General features: G+C 42.3%; 1 protein-coding gene across 1 annotated transcript in view; it reads left to right on the forward strand.

Moving 5' to 3' along the window:
• CREB3L1 (cAMP responsive element binding protein 3 like 1) overlaps positions 1-15,242 on the forward strand; it is a 101,185-nt gene extending 85,943 nt beyond the window's left edge. The window contains exons 8-12 of the mRNA XM_044437243.1: positions 1,210-1,278; positions 4,842-4,941; positions 6,378-6,498; positions 11,549-11,816; positions 13,305-15,242. Coding sequence (XP_044293178.1) covers positions 1,210-1,278; positions 4,842-4,941; positions 6,378-6,498; positions 11,549-11,816; positions 13,305-13,341 — 595 coding nt within the window. The 3' untranslated portion in view covers positions 13,342-15,242. The remainder of the gene's footprint in view (positions 1-1,209; positions 1,279-4,841; positions 4,942-6,377; positions 6,499-11,548; positions 11,817-13,304) is intronic.
• The last annotated feature ends 946 nt before the right edge of the window (positions 15,243-16,188 follow it).

The raw sequence follows: 16,188 nt of genomic DNA on the forward strand, positions 1-16,188 counted from the left end.
CATGTATGTAATCCTTACGTAAATGAAACATCAGTGTGAAAAGGTGTGAGTGCACCACCTGTTTTTGAACTCTTGAGCTTACAAATGTGGTTTGTCCAGATTTTACTTGTCTAGGGAAATAATAGGATGGGTCTCTAATCTTCTTAACTATCCCACTTGACTGGTATAGTGAATGTAAATGCAATAATAAATGTGAAGAATTTTAAACACTAAATGCTAAGTAAAAGACAATCATAGCTACTTATCATTATTACATTACATGTATACATACCCACTTTTTCCCTCTGACAAAGAATCCAAAGCAACTAACATGATCTTCTTCCCCTCAATCTTATCCCCACAATAATCTTGTGCAGTTGGTTAGGTTGAAAGTCAATGGGTGGCTCAAAGTCACCCTATGAGCTTCACTGCTGAAAAAAGAATAAAACTTGGGTCTCCAAAGTCATAATCCAACATTCTCCCCACTGTTCTGCATAGCGAGCATTCTGAAAGAGCTACAAGAATCTACCCAGTCTTGTTTTTAATAACTTCTTTGTTGTTTTATTTATGGTTGTATTTTAATGCTTTTTTTTTTTAATGCATTTCTATTGCATGGAACGTCTTCAAGTTGTAGAGTGGAATACAAACCGCCTTTTAAAAAGAAAAGAAAAGAATAATACAGTACCTACAGACAGGGTTTATTTTTGGACAGATTCCTGCATTTTCACCTATGGTGCTATGCCACTTTTAAACATGTGTCTTACAAGGCAGAGCAAGCATGTTTTGTAAACAGGCGGCAACTGCAGTAGAGCTTAATACCAAACTAGATGTGAGACTTCTCTACATGAGGCATTTATTAAGTACTTGCGATTCTTCACTCATGGTTGTTTGCAGTGCTTTACCTCAAAAACCTCTCTTGTGCTTTCCAAGCATTCTGTCTGTCTCTCGCGAGCTCTCTCTCTGAGCTAAATGTAGTATTATCTGGAAATGATGGAGCAAAGGGCAATGAGACACTGTGTATTTTGTCATTCTGCTGCACCACAGTGCCACCTTGTGGTTGTGTAGTGAAACCTATAGAAAGGCAGGAAACAAAAAGCCCATGCGGGGTGGGGGGAATCAAGTGTAAAGGAGCTGATGGTAATCCTGTAAAAACTGCCTGATGTGATGTCAGTTGCATGATTGTGATTAACATACACATTTTATTAACCGGGCCTTGTCTTCACTCTCCAGGGTTGAAACATATACATCCGAGAACAATGAACTGTGGAAAAAAGTGGAGACGTTAGAAAATGCAAACAGGTGAGGGGAATCTAAATTTGGTCTTTGAATGAAGGACTCTGCCAAGCAGGGAATTCAGGAGAATGCTGGGAACAAAAAGGGAAGGGAAGATCACCCCCTGCACACATGTGCACATACTTCTTGACAGACTTTTAGCTACTTTGCGAGGCCTGTTTCTTCCTCCGGTAGTGGCAGCAAGGTGGTAGGGTTTGGTTAGTGAGTGAGGAATGGTAGGAAGAACTCTTCCTGAAGAAATACAGCCAGAGGGTGGGAGTGAATATTGGTCAACTTCCTCCTCCTCCGCTCAGTGGATTCAACTCCGGTCCTCCAACTCTGCTGCTTGCTTCCAGAGTGACTCTGAAGTTGCCCATTTTGTCCTGTTCTGAGAAGCCTGACCCTCTCTTGTTGGTCTCCTTGGCCTTGGCTCTGACTGGCTGGCAGCTTGGATCCTTTTCTAGGGTGAGGATGATGATCAGTGCCAAGTAGATATAAGTTGGAGTTACTAACCTAGGAAGTAGGGGGCAAGGAACAGCTGAGAGAAGCTAGTATTCAAGGAACAGAATACAGAAAGGGGCTCAAGGGCATCTTAACTGAAGGGAGGCTGGACTCACTCACTAAAGGCCATTTGCAGAATGTCCAGGTTAGAAGCTGAGTGATGCAGTTATGTCATGTTAGCCTCTGGGCTTAATGGGGAGGGGGACTCCCTTTTGATTAGGATGAGCAACTTGAAGCCTTTGTTCTGCAATTGCTATCAGTCTTGGCCAACGTAGAAAACAAAGCGATGATGGGAGCTGCAGTCCTCCAGATTTTATTTATTTATTTAGCATTTTTGTATGCCGTCCCCTTTCTATATAGCCTCGGGACGGCTCACACAAATAAATAAATATAATACAAATACAGTTAAAACCTGGAAACACCCTGGCTGCACAATTAAAACCTATAAATATTATACATTGCTAAAATATTGTTTGAATAAAAAAGTCTTAGCTGGTGCCAAAAAACAAATAACGACAGTGCCAGGCAGACCTCTCTGGGGAGCGTATTCCACAGATGGGGCGCCACTGCAGAGAAGTGTCCCATTCATACTTTAGATGGTAATGTACTGAATGTTACTTATCTCAAAAGGTGGTATACCAGCACTGCCACTTTTGGGGGCCTTCCTGCTCATTGGTCAGGGCTTTGAATGTCTCCTCCCAGAGTTCACCCCTTTTGGCACCCCTGGAACAGTTATCTGTGCAGAGAAAGAGGACAGGAGTTGAGTTTGAAGTCAAGTAGTATGTGAGAGCTCTCTGAAGGAAAAGGGAACTGAAGGAAAGCCCTTTCTTTCCCAGGTCTTCTGTCATGGCTGAATGGTTGAGGTTGTGGTCAATAGCTATATTAAATGGGACTCTTTCCTATGGTCTTTGATGAGACACAGACACAAAGAAGAGAGCCCTTTTCTGACTGACATCAGCCTGTGCTTTGGTGGCCAATTCTGCCCCCATCACCCCACCCCAAACAGGCCTGTCTCTGTTAGGATCTGGTTAGGGCCTATTGCTTCCAGTCCATGCTATCCAAGGCACCAGAGTAGCCATAACAAAGAAGCAAATATCCTCTTACCATGGACTGGACCTCTGCCTGCACAATCCATGGGGCCCCATTCTTCCCATCTGGCAGTATCCCTGCCCAAGGAATGTGTTTTCTTTGACGCTTGCTGCGGGGAGACAAATATCCACTTCATGTAGCAATAGGAGAAAGCAGCAGGAGGGACCTGGAATTTGCCTAGCCTCCCATGAAGGGCCAAAGCAAAGAGAAGTATCAGCTCATAAAACATGGGCAAAGACAGCTGCTCTGGGGACAACGCCTTCACATCCTCCTGCACTATACTAGGTTACTATGTTCCACTCTCATTTTATTTCCCTTCCCAGACTGCAGGCCAGGTTCACACCAGTAAATTCATCAGGCCCACTTCACTTTCAGACACATTTCTGTCTGAACCCCTACTGCTTCCATGAGCATTATGCAAGCACAGGCTCTGGCCTTCTCTTTCCAGCATACCTGGATTAACTATCTGGCTGGATTAACAGACTATCTGGCTATTTGCCCTATAGGAAGCAGAGCCAAATAGCACTAAGGGATGTCCCCCACATGGCTTCTGAATCACTGGATCCTTTTGGAAGAAAACGTGTGTGGATGGACAACTTCAGATGCATGTGTAACCAGTACAGGAATGAAACAAAGCCCTTTTGATAAACCTCTTGAGGCATTTAGCACCATTTCGGATGGTCTCATGTACTGCTCCCCAGCATGGCTCTTCCAGCTAGACACAGAGATTGCTTGAGTCTGTGAGACTTCAGCCAAACAGGGAAACTATGTGCTAGGACCTTGCTATCCTGAACCTACCCCCTTGCTTAATCTCACCTGCACACTTGATCTGACATGCAAGCTTTTTGTGGGAGTGGGGCTTTCTGCCCTCATTTAAAAGTGCCCCAGCACTCTCATTTCCTCCAGTTGCCTAACAAGGGGCTTCTGAGTCAGGCTTTCTGGTTTGTTGCCACTCCATAGAGACCAAGGAAATGTCAAGCACATCCTCTGGTTTTTTTCAATGGCTTAAAAGCTTTTCACCAGTAGGTTAAATAGCTTTATGGTGGTGGTTGTTGCCTGCCATCTGCTGGACAATCTGTGAACAGCTGTGTAAACACTTCCTCCCAAAATAATAATAGTAATCTGCATTTCTTGTCCTGTGCTAGCCTGAATACTGGATCTCTCCACCCTCCATCAGCCTTCTTTCACTGCTAAAGTTTGTTTGTGTTCCTCACAATAGTTCTGCTGAAATTGGCCCTCCAGTGCTATGTACTCCAAATGAGTTCTAAATCATAGTTCACTGTTGATAGGAATGTTTATATCACTCAAACTGTCCACATCATTCTTTTCAAAGACAGCACCAGGAGGAGAAATCCAGCATTCAGCCTACAGCCTGGTGAAGCATTGATCCAGCACTGAACCCCAAACACATTAAATTAATATTAATAATAATACCAACAACTAGGATTTGCATTTACATTCCACTGACAATGTGTGAATCCTACCATGGCTGAGCAGTTCCAAAGACAGCTCCTGCATTATTCATTCATTCATTATTATTCTTCACTGTGAAGTTACCAAATTGCTCTAGGAAGCTCACAAAGATCAAAACACTGAATGGCAACATGATAAAACATAATGTAAAACCTCCGACATATAACATTTTTGAAACAGCTAAAACAATTAAAAAGCAGAAGTGGACCCTTAAAACAACATATAAGAGTCCTGTCAGATGTCCTCGTTATCGAAATGTGTGTACAAATTTAGTGTAAGCTTTACAAGGACACTATTTGCATGCTTCTGTAGATAGGATTCTACTGTGCCCTTAATTGATTTTTATACTTCATTATCTTAAACTATTCAGTGCATATGGTATTCCTATATTAGAGAATCTGAAAGTATTATTTTCTGAATATTTAATTTATTTGATTTGGTTTCATTCTTGTTTTGTCCCCTAATTAAACAAACAAATAAGGATTTTTACTAAAAGCTCAACCTTTTCCAATGCTGCTCTTTTCCAGGACTCTCCTCCAGCAGTTACAAAAGCTGCAGGCTTTAGTAGCAGGGAAGGTTTCAAGGCCATACAAAATGGCTTCCACACAGACAGGGACCTGCCTGATGGTAAGACTGGCATGTTTTCCTTTCCTTATTTGGTTAGTATTGAGCCTTATTGCTCTGCCTTTCCCAGCTTTTGCAATATTTGTTTTAATAGCTGATAAAGGTGGTGCAGAGGTGGCAGTTCTGCAGATTCCTCAGGAATCTTTTTGGCTTGCCTTCTTATTTGGTCCTATACAGGCCTCTGATGTTCCTGCTCAGTCATTAGATTGGCAGAAGGCAAAGCCCCCACTTCCTTACCCCTTCACATATAAATGGTAACATGTATTAGCACATATATCAAAAAGATTTGTATTCTTATTTCTTTTTAATCCTCACTAATGTAGTTCGGCTATTCTTGCTATACATTGATACATAAACCTAAAATCCCAGTAGGCAGGGTCGGCCATAGGGTGAAAGAAAGGCCTCTCTCAAAGGAGACCCAACCATGGAGTTCCCCTCTGTGCTCCTATGGAAACCTCCAAGCCCAGGTCTTCAACAGGAAATGAATTAATTTCCTCCCATTGAAACTATAAACATTCATACCAGTGATGCATTCATTAAAAAGGGGTGGGTGCTGCTCCTCCTCCGTCACTTTTGCCTTGTTGGCAATAGTCCAACAGGATCTAGGATCCTTTTAAACCTCTGCAGTTGGAGACTCTCTCTCCTCCCCCATCACTGGAAAGGTTGTTTTGTTAGTGCATTATGAGCCTAGGCTTCCCTCTTGCTTCTCTGGCAGAGGTCCCTTTTTAACAACTTCATGATGGACAGGAATTCAGCAGCTGAAGCTTATTCAATCTTCTGCCTGTTATGCAGCTATTAGACAGAGGAGCCCTGCTAGAGAAAAAGGTGTCAGCAGGGTATGAACAAGAAAGAAATGTTACATTTTAGTAGCCCCTGATTACTGCTCCTCATATTTCTCTTCTGAGGATATAGGGTTTCAGATGAAGACTAAAGAGATCCAGGTCCGTCCCACCTCAAGCAATAAATATCCCACAGTCTAATGGATCTTGTGGGGTTGTTGCAATGACAGAGGAGGGTGAGAACCAGGAGCACTGCTCTGGGCTCCTTGAAGCAAGGCAGGGCGAACACAGAGGGACTAAATAACTTGGCTATATTTAACCCGTGTTGTGAGCCGCCCTGAGGCTTCGGCGAATGGGGCGGCATAGAAGCTTCCTAAATAAATAAACCCTAAAGTTCAGAGGATTTGTATAGGGTACAATTATAACTGTTGTTTAGAAATCACATGGAATAATTCCACATTAAACATGTACTCACTAATTCAATTCTACTAATTTTTCAAAAGCACTGTAGTGACCTGCTATTCTGCACGCATGCAGGTATGCACTCAAGAACGCGTGCACACAGTTTGCAGCCCAGTTGCCCAGTACAGTCCATACATACAACCATGTTGTTTCTCTTTGTTGGCTACACTGACTATTTCTACTATCTCCTCTCCACAGGTCCTAGTTTTGTGCTTTGTTCTGGTTCTGGGCTCCATGATGCCATGTCTCCCAGAATTCTCTGCAACATCACAGACAGTCAAAACAGCTCCAAAGCCAGACATTTACACAACCAGCAAAAGTGAGTCAAAGATGATCTCATCCTTGGTTAGTGCAAAGCTTTTGAAGAGTCAGGCCAGTATCAAGCCACTACGGGGCCTGCCCTATCATTTTTAGAACATTGCGCAAATTACCCATCTGTCCCAACAACTCCAACAACATTTCTTCCATGTGATCCATTTTATTACAGGGATATATCATTCCATTACGTTAATGCATTACATTTTCCTGGGTATCTTTTCCTGTTGGCTCCAGTTTGTTCTTTTCATTGCCTGTACATAAGCTGTGCAATGAAAAGTTCCTTGCCATCCCAATGATTAATTTTCTTTCTCTTTCCCAGGCTTAGATGCTTCCTGCCCTGCTCTCCACACTGTGGAGAGAAGTGAACAAGTTAACTGCAAGGTCTCCTTGACCTGGCAAGATAAAACGCCAAATCAAGTTTCAAATAAGCATATGTTGTCCCAGTTCATTTGTTTGTGGTCAGGCTGCTGGGAGAAGTGCAGCAGCTGTGCCAATAGAAGGAGACAATGCAGGAAAAACAAAATACATTTCTACTGTCAAGTGTGGAAATACATCCTCCTTTTGAGGCAGAATAAGGATTTTTCCTGTGTCTTGTATCCAGAAGTGAGCAGGTCTGGATGCTTCAGGAAGTCTGTAATGGAACAAGATATTGCTTCTATTTAGGACAGACTTTTGCCCACCATTACAGACACACCCCTCTCTTTGAAGGTGTTCTCTCTTTAAAGGCTCCTTGGCTGCTTTAAAGACAAAGAAGCAGAAGGAAGGGAGGAGATTAGGGTCTTGATGTTGCCCATCAGCCATTAGCCACTTCCTGGGCAACAGACCAAGTAGGCACAGTAGTGTCAGTTTTCTCCATTTCAGTGAGATGTATTCTGCTTCTGTTTAAATAATAATAATTCTGAAATGCTCTACACAGTTTAAAATTCAGGTATACCACACATACAGATATGGGTGCTGTGAGGCTGATATTCTTGTTGTCAATGAACTCATCTGATCCTCCTTAAAACAACAGCACTCTAGTATTTCCTTCCAAGGGTTGAAGTTGGGAATACAATGAAATTAACAGAATCTTTTGTGTTATTAATTTTTATTCATAGCCATCATCACATCTCATTGTCTTCCATCATTTCTACAGAAAAAGATTCCTGTCCCCAAAATGTAAATAAATTAAGAACAGTGCTCATGCGGGTGGCAACTAAGGAGAGGAGACTGACAGCAGTCCAAGACGAAGGCTACAAGCTATGCAGAAAACTGCACTCCTACAACCATTATCACGACAACCCTCCCTGGTCCTTTCCCTGAGTGCCTGTGTCTATCACCTCAACTCTACATGCACATGCTTTTAAGATCCCTTGTCCAGCCAATGAGTCTTTCATTCATTCATTCATTCATTCATTCATTCATTCATTCAAAACTTTTATATGCCGTCCCCTCATGCCTCGGCATCTCGGGACGGCTTACAACATAGAATTAAAACAATAAAACAGTAACACACAAAGCACAAAGAAATACAAACTAGAAACAAGGGACTCATTCTCATAAAAAGCATTCAAGGTGATAAACCTGTGTGGGCTGCTCAGGTGGAGGCTTCCGTGATGGGATACTCCATCCAGCCTTAAAGATGATTAAATACTGTCCATTGAGAATCAGTATATCAGGGAGAAGTGTGCAGCAGCTCTTGTACCATTTGCCCTTCTGACTCCTCCAAGCTTCCTTAACCTGGTGATTTCCAGTTGTGTTGGGAGTACAACCCCCAGCTTGTGTCCAGTAGTGAGTTTTCTACAAATGTGCTAAAGTTCAGGACCTACTGTATTTATGCCCTGTTAAGTACTGAATAAAAGAGCAATGCAGATACTTTACTTCAGAGAATTTGCATAAATCTCTCTCAACATTTTGTAAGAGTTAAATTTGTGCAAACCTCCCTGAAAATGGAAAAAGCACTGCTAAATACAGAGATTTTCCCAAAGGTGAAAAGAAAAGGTGTGGCCATCTTGGGACATGGCAAGATGGAGAAATAAATTGAATAGTGTCATTTCAAGCCATAATACTGAAAGTATATCATTCATGAGATTGCAAGGTACAATCCAGTTTTTCACTGTTCTTCCAACTTCCAACAAGCCGTGCACAAGCCATTCTGCTGGGTTTGCTTGTCATGATAAGCATTCTAAAAATAAGCCATCCTGTAAAACCCAACAATGAGCTATGAGTTCCTTAGTTGGTTTGTGCATAGTTAACCATGCTGAGGAAACTATATAAAGTTTGGATGTCACAAAATGCCACCTTGAAAGTAGCTGTCAACCCACCACAGGTTGCAGTGTCTTGTGAACCAGCTTTCTGATAGCTTCTCACCATAGTTCCTGATAGACATTTTCCCCCATCACCTCCTACATTAATTTGTTCACTGGAGGTGCCAGTGGTTGAACGTGGGACTTCCTCATTCAGAAGATGTGCCCAATGCTTCCTGACATCTAATTTCCTGTTAGTGTGAGGGGGAAGTCTCTTTGTGTGAAGGGGAAAGCTAGTGTGGCTAGAGATTCAGACTAACACTGAGGAGAATTAGGTTTCAGTTGGCACTGAGTTACAAACCACAGGGTGTAATCTGAGGCCAGTCACTAGCTATGGGCCTAAGTGGCTTCCTGAGGTCTGTATGAAGTTCACATGGTGGAGAGAACTCTATGTGCTGGGTTAAATCTGCAAGAACAAATCAGAGGCAGTTTGAAATGGTTCTGTCCAATTGCTGGCTTATTGGTGGCCAATTATGAATTGCCAGAAAAAGGAAATCACTGAAGAAGGCAAAGAGGATACGCATTTCCATAAAACCACACATGCTGCTTTAGAAAGGAATGTTATCGTTTAAATGGAAATTCATTACAGCTCATTGTGGTGTGGAAAAATATGGCCAGGTGCTAACCGTAGATCAACAACAGTTCTTATGGTCCTTTATCTTGAAACCAGAATTAGACAGAATGGCCCTTCAAACAGAGGACACCTTGAAACAAAGGACAGTCTGCTGGAAAAGAGGACATATGGCCACCTTATGTGGTCTACCACTCCTTCTCCAATCTCATCCCAAAAGCACTTGGGCTAGTCTTTTGGAATGGGGGAATCTGAAATCCCCAAACCACCATTAAACATGCTTCTTGCTACCTAGGTAGGCCCGACAGCAGATGGGTTGCTTTAAAGCAGCTTAGACACAACAACCATGGCTCGAATCCCACCCTCACAGGGGGGCTGTCACAATATGCAGATGGACCCCTGTCACTGGGAGGCTGGACCAGTGGAAAGGCTTGAAGGCAGGCATAACCACTCTCCCTTTCTCTTCCTCTTTTTATGTTTTAAGAGCCTTGAGAAGTCAAAATGCAGCCTGTTTTAAAACCTCTGCTTTATGAGACTTACTACTTTATTACTTTTCTTCCCCACCCTTCCTTTAAATAAGGTGGAGCAGTGTATTGGATAGCCATAAATATGGTCTGATTGTCATAACAGCTCTAGCCAGACTTAGCTCTGTCTAGATTCAGGAGTAGAGCTGCACTGTATGATGAAAGATTGCCCTTCTTCCACCTGGTGCCTTCCAGATGTCTTAGACTACAACACCTATCATTCCCAGCCAGCCTGGTCATTGCTGTCCAAAACACCTGCAGGGCATCAGGTGGGGGAAGGCTATGCTACAGCAATTTCAGGGAATACAAGTAAATGCCCCCTTTTTTCCAACTACCTGTATGACACAACTGAGGTGCACAGGCTGAAACCTGCTGGGGGCTGACTAAACCTGTCGAGGACTGTAGCCTAAGTCAGAATAAAATAGATATACTTAATGTTCTCAGCACATACTCTTTATGAGAATATAATCCCTTTCTAATTCACACATTTGTTGTTCTGTTGGGGAAAGTATGTTGCTAGATACCAGTGTCTACTACGAGTCAATTCGACACTCAGAGATTACCTAGCATTTTGACAACATATATGCAGAGAGTTCACAGGCAGAAGACGGGGGTTGCTTGTTCCCTAAAGCAACAAATCTCATTATCAAAGGTTCTATTCATATCTGCACACTCTTGTTGCAAACAAAGTATTATATGCTAGACACAGGTGTATCTGTCCTCTTTGATTCAGTGCCCTTTCCCATTTTTAAATCTTATGTTTGTTTTGGCCTGGTTTTGTATCAGGATACAGTTGATTTATTTAATGGTAAAAAGGCAGCATGAAAAAATACATACACTTTGCTGTGCACTTCTAATAGCTGCATAATTACGTGCACATTTTTCTAATTGACACAATGTCACACACATTTTTTCTTAATGTGAGCAATTTGTTTGCAACTGTAGGGCATGTTTGTATGGCATTTCCACCAGTATACACATATACATAAATCCAGTGTGACATGATGGTTAGTTAGTTTATTTATTTATTTGGGATATTTCTAGCCTGTCCAATCACTCTATGTCTCTTGACGACTCACAACAGAACCAACCAGTTGGTTGGACTGGAATTCTGGAGAACCAGGTTCTAGTCTGCACTCAGTCATGAAGCTCACTGGGTGTTTTTGGCCCAATCACAGCATTGTGAGAATGGAATGCTGAAGAGGAGGAAGATTAAGTAAGCTGCTCTTAGTTTCTTGCAGGAAATCAGTGCTTATATAAAGTTTTGTTTACACATACAAAACAAACTGTTAGGTGCACACTTCCAGAATGCTCTTTCTCCTAACATACACATTCTTGTATGCCCTTTTCTGAGTGGAGAACCATATTACAACTTTCAGTAAATTGTAAATTTCCAAGCATAAGCTCTTTTTGCTTTTCTTCTTGGCTCAAGAGTTACATATTAGCCACAAAGTTTGCATAAGCCATGGAGATACAACAGAGGAATTCCTAACCTGCTGACTTTCTCCTCGCTAGGGAGCTAGGGGTGGAAGGGTATGTCGGTCCTGCGGTAAGCTTGTGCCTATGAACATGTGCGTATTTATGTCCTTAAGCACACGGGAGGGTGTTGGGCTATCCTATCAGCATCCTCAAATCCTGTTCTCGGTGCTTAATTGAGCTCTCCTTCTGCAGTTCAGTCACGGAGCCTCCTGTTCTATGATGAGCCCGGGGGCTCCTTAGAGGAGGGCTACAGCTCCTTCATCTCTGTGGAAGCTCCAGAGAAGTGGGAAGCTGAGAAGAGGCCAAGTGAAGAAGAGGAGCAGCCTCTGGAGCATGTGCGCAGTCCCTTGGCTGTAGCCCACGAAACAGAAAAATATCTCAATAAGCCCCGCCCGGAGGGGCCAAATCAGAACCAGACCAGCTCAGCTCTCAGCCACCCCAAGGAGCGGTTCCATGAGAGGTAAGCAGGCAAGAGACCTTCCACTTGTGCCAAGTTTTCTGCCACAACTTGGGATGCTAGAAAAATAGCTTTATTCTTAAGAAAGCCCAAGGCATTTCAGCCCAGTTTTCCTAGGGGCTATGAAACAGTTAATACAGATTTCTCACCTAAAGCAAATGTATGTGAGAGATTTGATTAAAATGTCTTCTGTTTTACAACTGCTGAAAAAGATCCTAAAGAAAATCTGGGCCAAAATCCACTGGGCTTTCGTGAGGATAAAGTTGTTTTTCTAGCATCCTAAGATATACTCTCCCTTTGTGGATTTCTAATGGACCCCTTCTCATTGTAAGGCAGCCTTCCCCAAACCACTGCCTTCCAGATATTTTGGATTACAACTCCCAGAATTCCTGAGCAGTGGTCATGCTAGCCGAGTCTGATGAGAGTTGAAGTTGAAAACATCTGGAGGGCACCAGGCTGTTGAAGACTGGTCCCCTTTTTTTAAACTGACCCCCATTTTTGTGTTTTTAACAGATCTGCAAGCATCAACAGCTGATCTCTGCCAATTAAGCCACTGTTAAAGGCACCAAAGCAAAGCAGAGCATTCCCCCCCCCCCCCCCCCGATCCTGCTTGCTGCCATATTAGTCTGTTACAGCAAAACAACAGAGAGTCCTGTGCTGCCCAAAAGTTCATTCCGTAATGCAAGTTGTACACCAAAATTCATGCCATAATAAGTGTTGGTGGTTAAGGTATTCGGCATCCTTTCAGATCACCAAATCCAAACTATCTGATTTACTCCCCAAAATATTTTTTATTATTATATTTCTAAGCTATCCAATAGCCAAGGCTCTCTGGGTGGTTTGCAAAAGTCTCCAGAAGGGTTGCTCTGTGAACCATGGGTACCTCCAATAGCAGAGACCAATCCTGCTTGCACTGTCAAGGTTGTGTTGAGCAACCAAATGCGTGCGGTGTGACTGAAATCTCTTCAGTGGGATTGATTGAGCTCTCCCACGAAACCCTAGCAACTAGTTTTGCAAGGATCATGTGTTTTCTCAGCTGGAGGCCACTAGGAAGCTGCCTTATGCCAGATCAGATTATTTATACCTGGCAGCAGCTCTACAGGGCTACTGGTGGAAGTGGTTCTCATCACCTTCTGCCTCTTCTGTTTCAAACTAGACACTCCAGGACTGACCCTGACTCCTGCTGCCTGCAAAACATGTGCTCTGCTGCCAAGCTGCAGGCTGAGGGTCTCCTACCTGCCCCCCTTTAACTGGTGACTGAGACTAAGATAGCTGAATTACCTTCCACAGGAAAATTGATGCGACCCCAGCACTGTGGGAAGCAGGGGAATAGGAAGGTCTTCAGAGGAACCTGATCAGCCACCTTGGAAAAGGAAAACCATGGCAGAGGCATCAGAGCAGTCATCATAGGTCTGAATCTGATAAGGGGTGAGGCATCTGGTGAAAAAAATGATTAACAGATTATTCTGCTTTCTTTTTTTTGTTTTGCAGGGACAGAACCTCCAGTGATACAGCTGAATATTTGTAGCAGCTGCCAGCCCTCAGGGCCTCTTCTGTCTGGATGAAGGATTCTTTTCTAGCTGCCTGATTTAAGGTGGGAAGCCTGTGCCCCATAGCAGGGAGTAAGTCCCATTGAACTCAGTGGGACTTATGTCTCAGTAAACATGCATAGGCTTGCACCATACCTGGGAGAGGATTCTCCATTTAGACATCCCCCAGTTGGCCTTGAGTTCAGTTTCTTGTCCACTTGTTCTTTGATCACCAATGTTAATATGGATCTTTCAGTCACTGATCACCATAATCAGGGATAGCACCTGGCAACATAGACAGAAGCCTCCACCTTCCGTTTATCCCCGCTTGGGATCCACATGGGCGCTGGAATAGTTGCATTCTTTCTTCTCTCTGCAAGCTGCCACAAAAAGTTACCAACTTCTCAGCATGCAGTTCCACCAGAAATTATCAACTTCTCAGTGTGCAGTATTATATAAAGCAGGAAAAACTCTCTCTGTCAGGAAAAACTTTATTTTTACCTTGTCAGCTACTGTTTTGTTTGAATTTTTGTAGTAGTTTCCCCATGCCCTCACACATACACAGCCACAAACAAAATGTAGAGAACACAAAAGCAGAGATGTAAGAACATATTACAGTTAAATGTCTGAAGAGAGGAAAAACAGTCTTCAAAGGAAGTATGTTTTTTCTAATTAAATAATAAGAATAAGCAAAGCTCTCAAATCATAATCCATGAAATTATCCTGTTTGTGAGTATTATGGCTCACAATACTCATGTACATTCCATACAAATGTACCTGGGAGTAAATCTCATTAAACTCAATGCGATTGACTTTTAATTAAAGTTTTAAATGCTATAAAACTGATCTATCCAGTCCTCTAGTCCAAAACATTTATTCTGTTTTGGCTGATAACTGCTTTTCTCTCTTTCCCCAGATCAGTGGGCGGGTGTTGGTGGGGAACATGTGCTTTCTCAGCTGAAGATACTAGTTACAATTGAACCCCAAAGCTGTTCCAGGAACAGCCCACAGAATCTTACATATGGAATTAGGAATCGGTGTACATCTGTTTTCAGGGTTGTTATTTTTCTTAATCTCCTTCCAGACATTTTTTTTCTCTAAATAAGCAGCCTTAATGAGGTCCTTCTTTTTTCTTATATTCCCCTATTAAACCATGATTGCAAGCTGGATGGGCTTCTATATCAACTGAAGTAAGATGTCTGTCAGGCCATGTCCACAAATATTCTTTATCAATATACAGAAGGAGATTAGGCAGAGATGGCCAGAGTGTACACACTTTCCCTGCCAACCATCTCGTTCTTTCCATGTTTCTTGGTGCTAAATGTGCAGGTCAGCAGGCTTCAGTTCTGGTTCCCAGTTCAAGAAATCTGTCAGTATGGTGAGATCTTCCAAACAATGTTTCTTTAATAAATTCCAGCAAGACCAAAATATACCACTGCAGCTCCCCAAACTCCAAAGACACCCTTTTCCCAACCAAAACCAGCATAAAGAACCACTGTTCAGTTAATGCACATCCTTTTCATGTTTCCATTAGCCAGAAATTCTACTGGGCATAATCCATGCGTGCCTCAAGTTCATACTGTTGTACAGAGACCAAAAGCAGAAATTGTTTGTACATAATGAACCTTATTTTGTATTATTGCCAGTCCCTTAAGATATTGTATTTTGGAGACTCTCAGATCCTATTTTCTGTATTGTATTTTATTAAGAGTTATTGCGAGCTTGGCCTCTATGAACTTCCTCTCTTTTCAAGCTGCTGTTTCCTTTTAGTCTAGCAGCTGATGGTTGCCTTGGTTGTTTTTTTTTTTTTTAGTGTTATTGTTTTGTTTTAATATAGCACTGTTTTCCTCCTGTTACTTGCTCCTGCAATTGCTTTCAAGCAGCAAAATTAAAAAAAAAGATGCAGCATCAGCCCTGTTGTTCAGATTGTTTGTTATTTGAGGGGTGATTAATTTAGTTCATCTTTGTTCCAGTTCAGCCCTGATCGGCCACTGAATACGAGCTAGGCTCTTGCAACACACAAAATAGTCTCCAAGCTGAGCTGCTAATGCTCCTCTAAATTCTCTAAATTTCTCTACAGAAATTTGATTAATGAAGAATGATGGTAGCAGCTTGCCTCTTAGATCTATTATTGCAATAGTCTAATCCTGCAGTAATTGCCTGAAAAGGAATATCATATAATTTAATATAATATACAGCGGATGTGGAAGAAGGCTTGTGGGGCTATTCTTGCTGGCAAAGGAAAGGCATATTTGCTTTTAAGAACAAGCAAAATATTCTGTCTCAAGTGCTAGAAGAAAGAAGTCCTTAAAACACACTCTAGAATAGCAATGAAAGAAGAGGAATGGTAGCTTGAATTCTTTGTTGGCTTCTCTGAATGCACATGATTTCAGCAATGCTTACATCATGGATTTTCAAATCATTTTAAAGAGAAAATTAACCTTTTGTATATAAAAAAAAGCCAAAACTTGGGCAGGCACAGGTGGCAGCGCAGTACCATGTTGCACACAACAGTGATAGTGTTGGGAAGGGCTGCTGATGAAAACTTCCATCCCATTACACCAGCAAAATCCACCTAGAGTTGAATTCCCATTAATGACAGCAGCATGACCAGGAGGCCAGAAGTGGGTATTTCTTACAACGAATTATAAATATGCTGCCATCTCTTAAAGAAATCAGATGTATGGATGAGTACTGAAGTCTCACCATTTAAGGTTCTAACAGCTGTGAGCTGTTAAAAGCCTTTCTCAGAAGATACAATTCCCAAGCAGGGCCTTGGGAATATTAAGGCAGAAAATCTACCTGCAAGTAAGGACCTGCAAATCTTGCTTCAGAATATTGAAACA

The sequence above is a fragment of the Varanus komodoensis genome, unplaced genomic scaffold (assembly GCF_004798865.1).
Source record: "Varanus komodoensis strain SLA01 unplaced genomic scaffold, ASM479886v1 scaffold3, whole genome shotgun sequence".
Classification (NCBI taxonomy): Eukaryota; Metazoa; Chordata; class Lepidosauria; order Squamata; family Varanidae; genus Varanus; species Varanus komodoensis.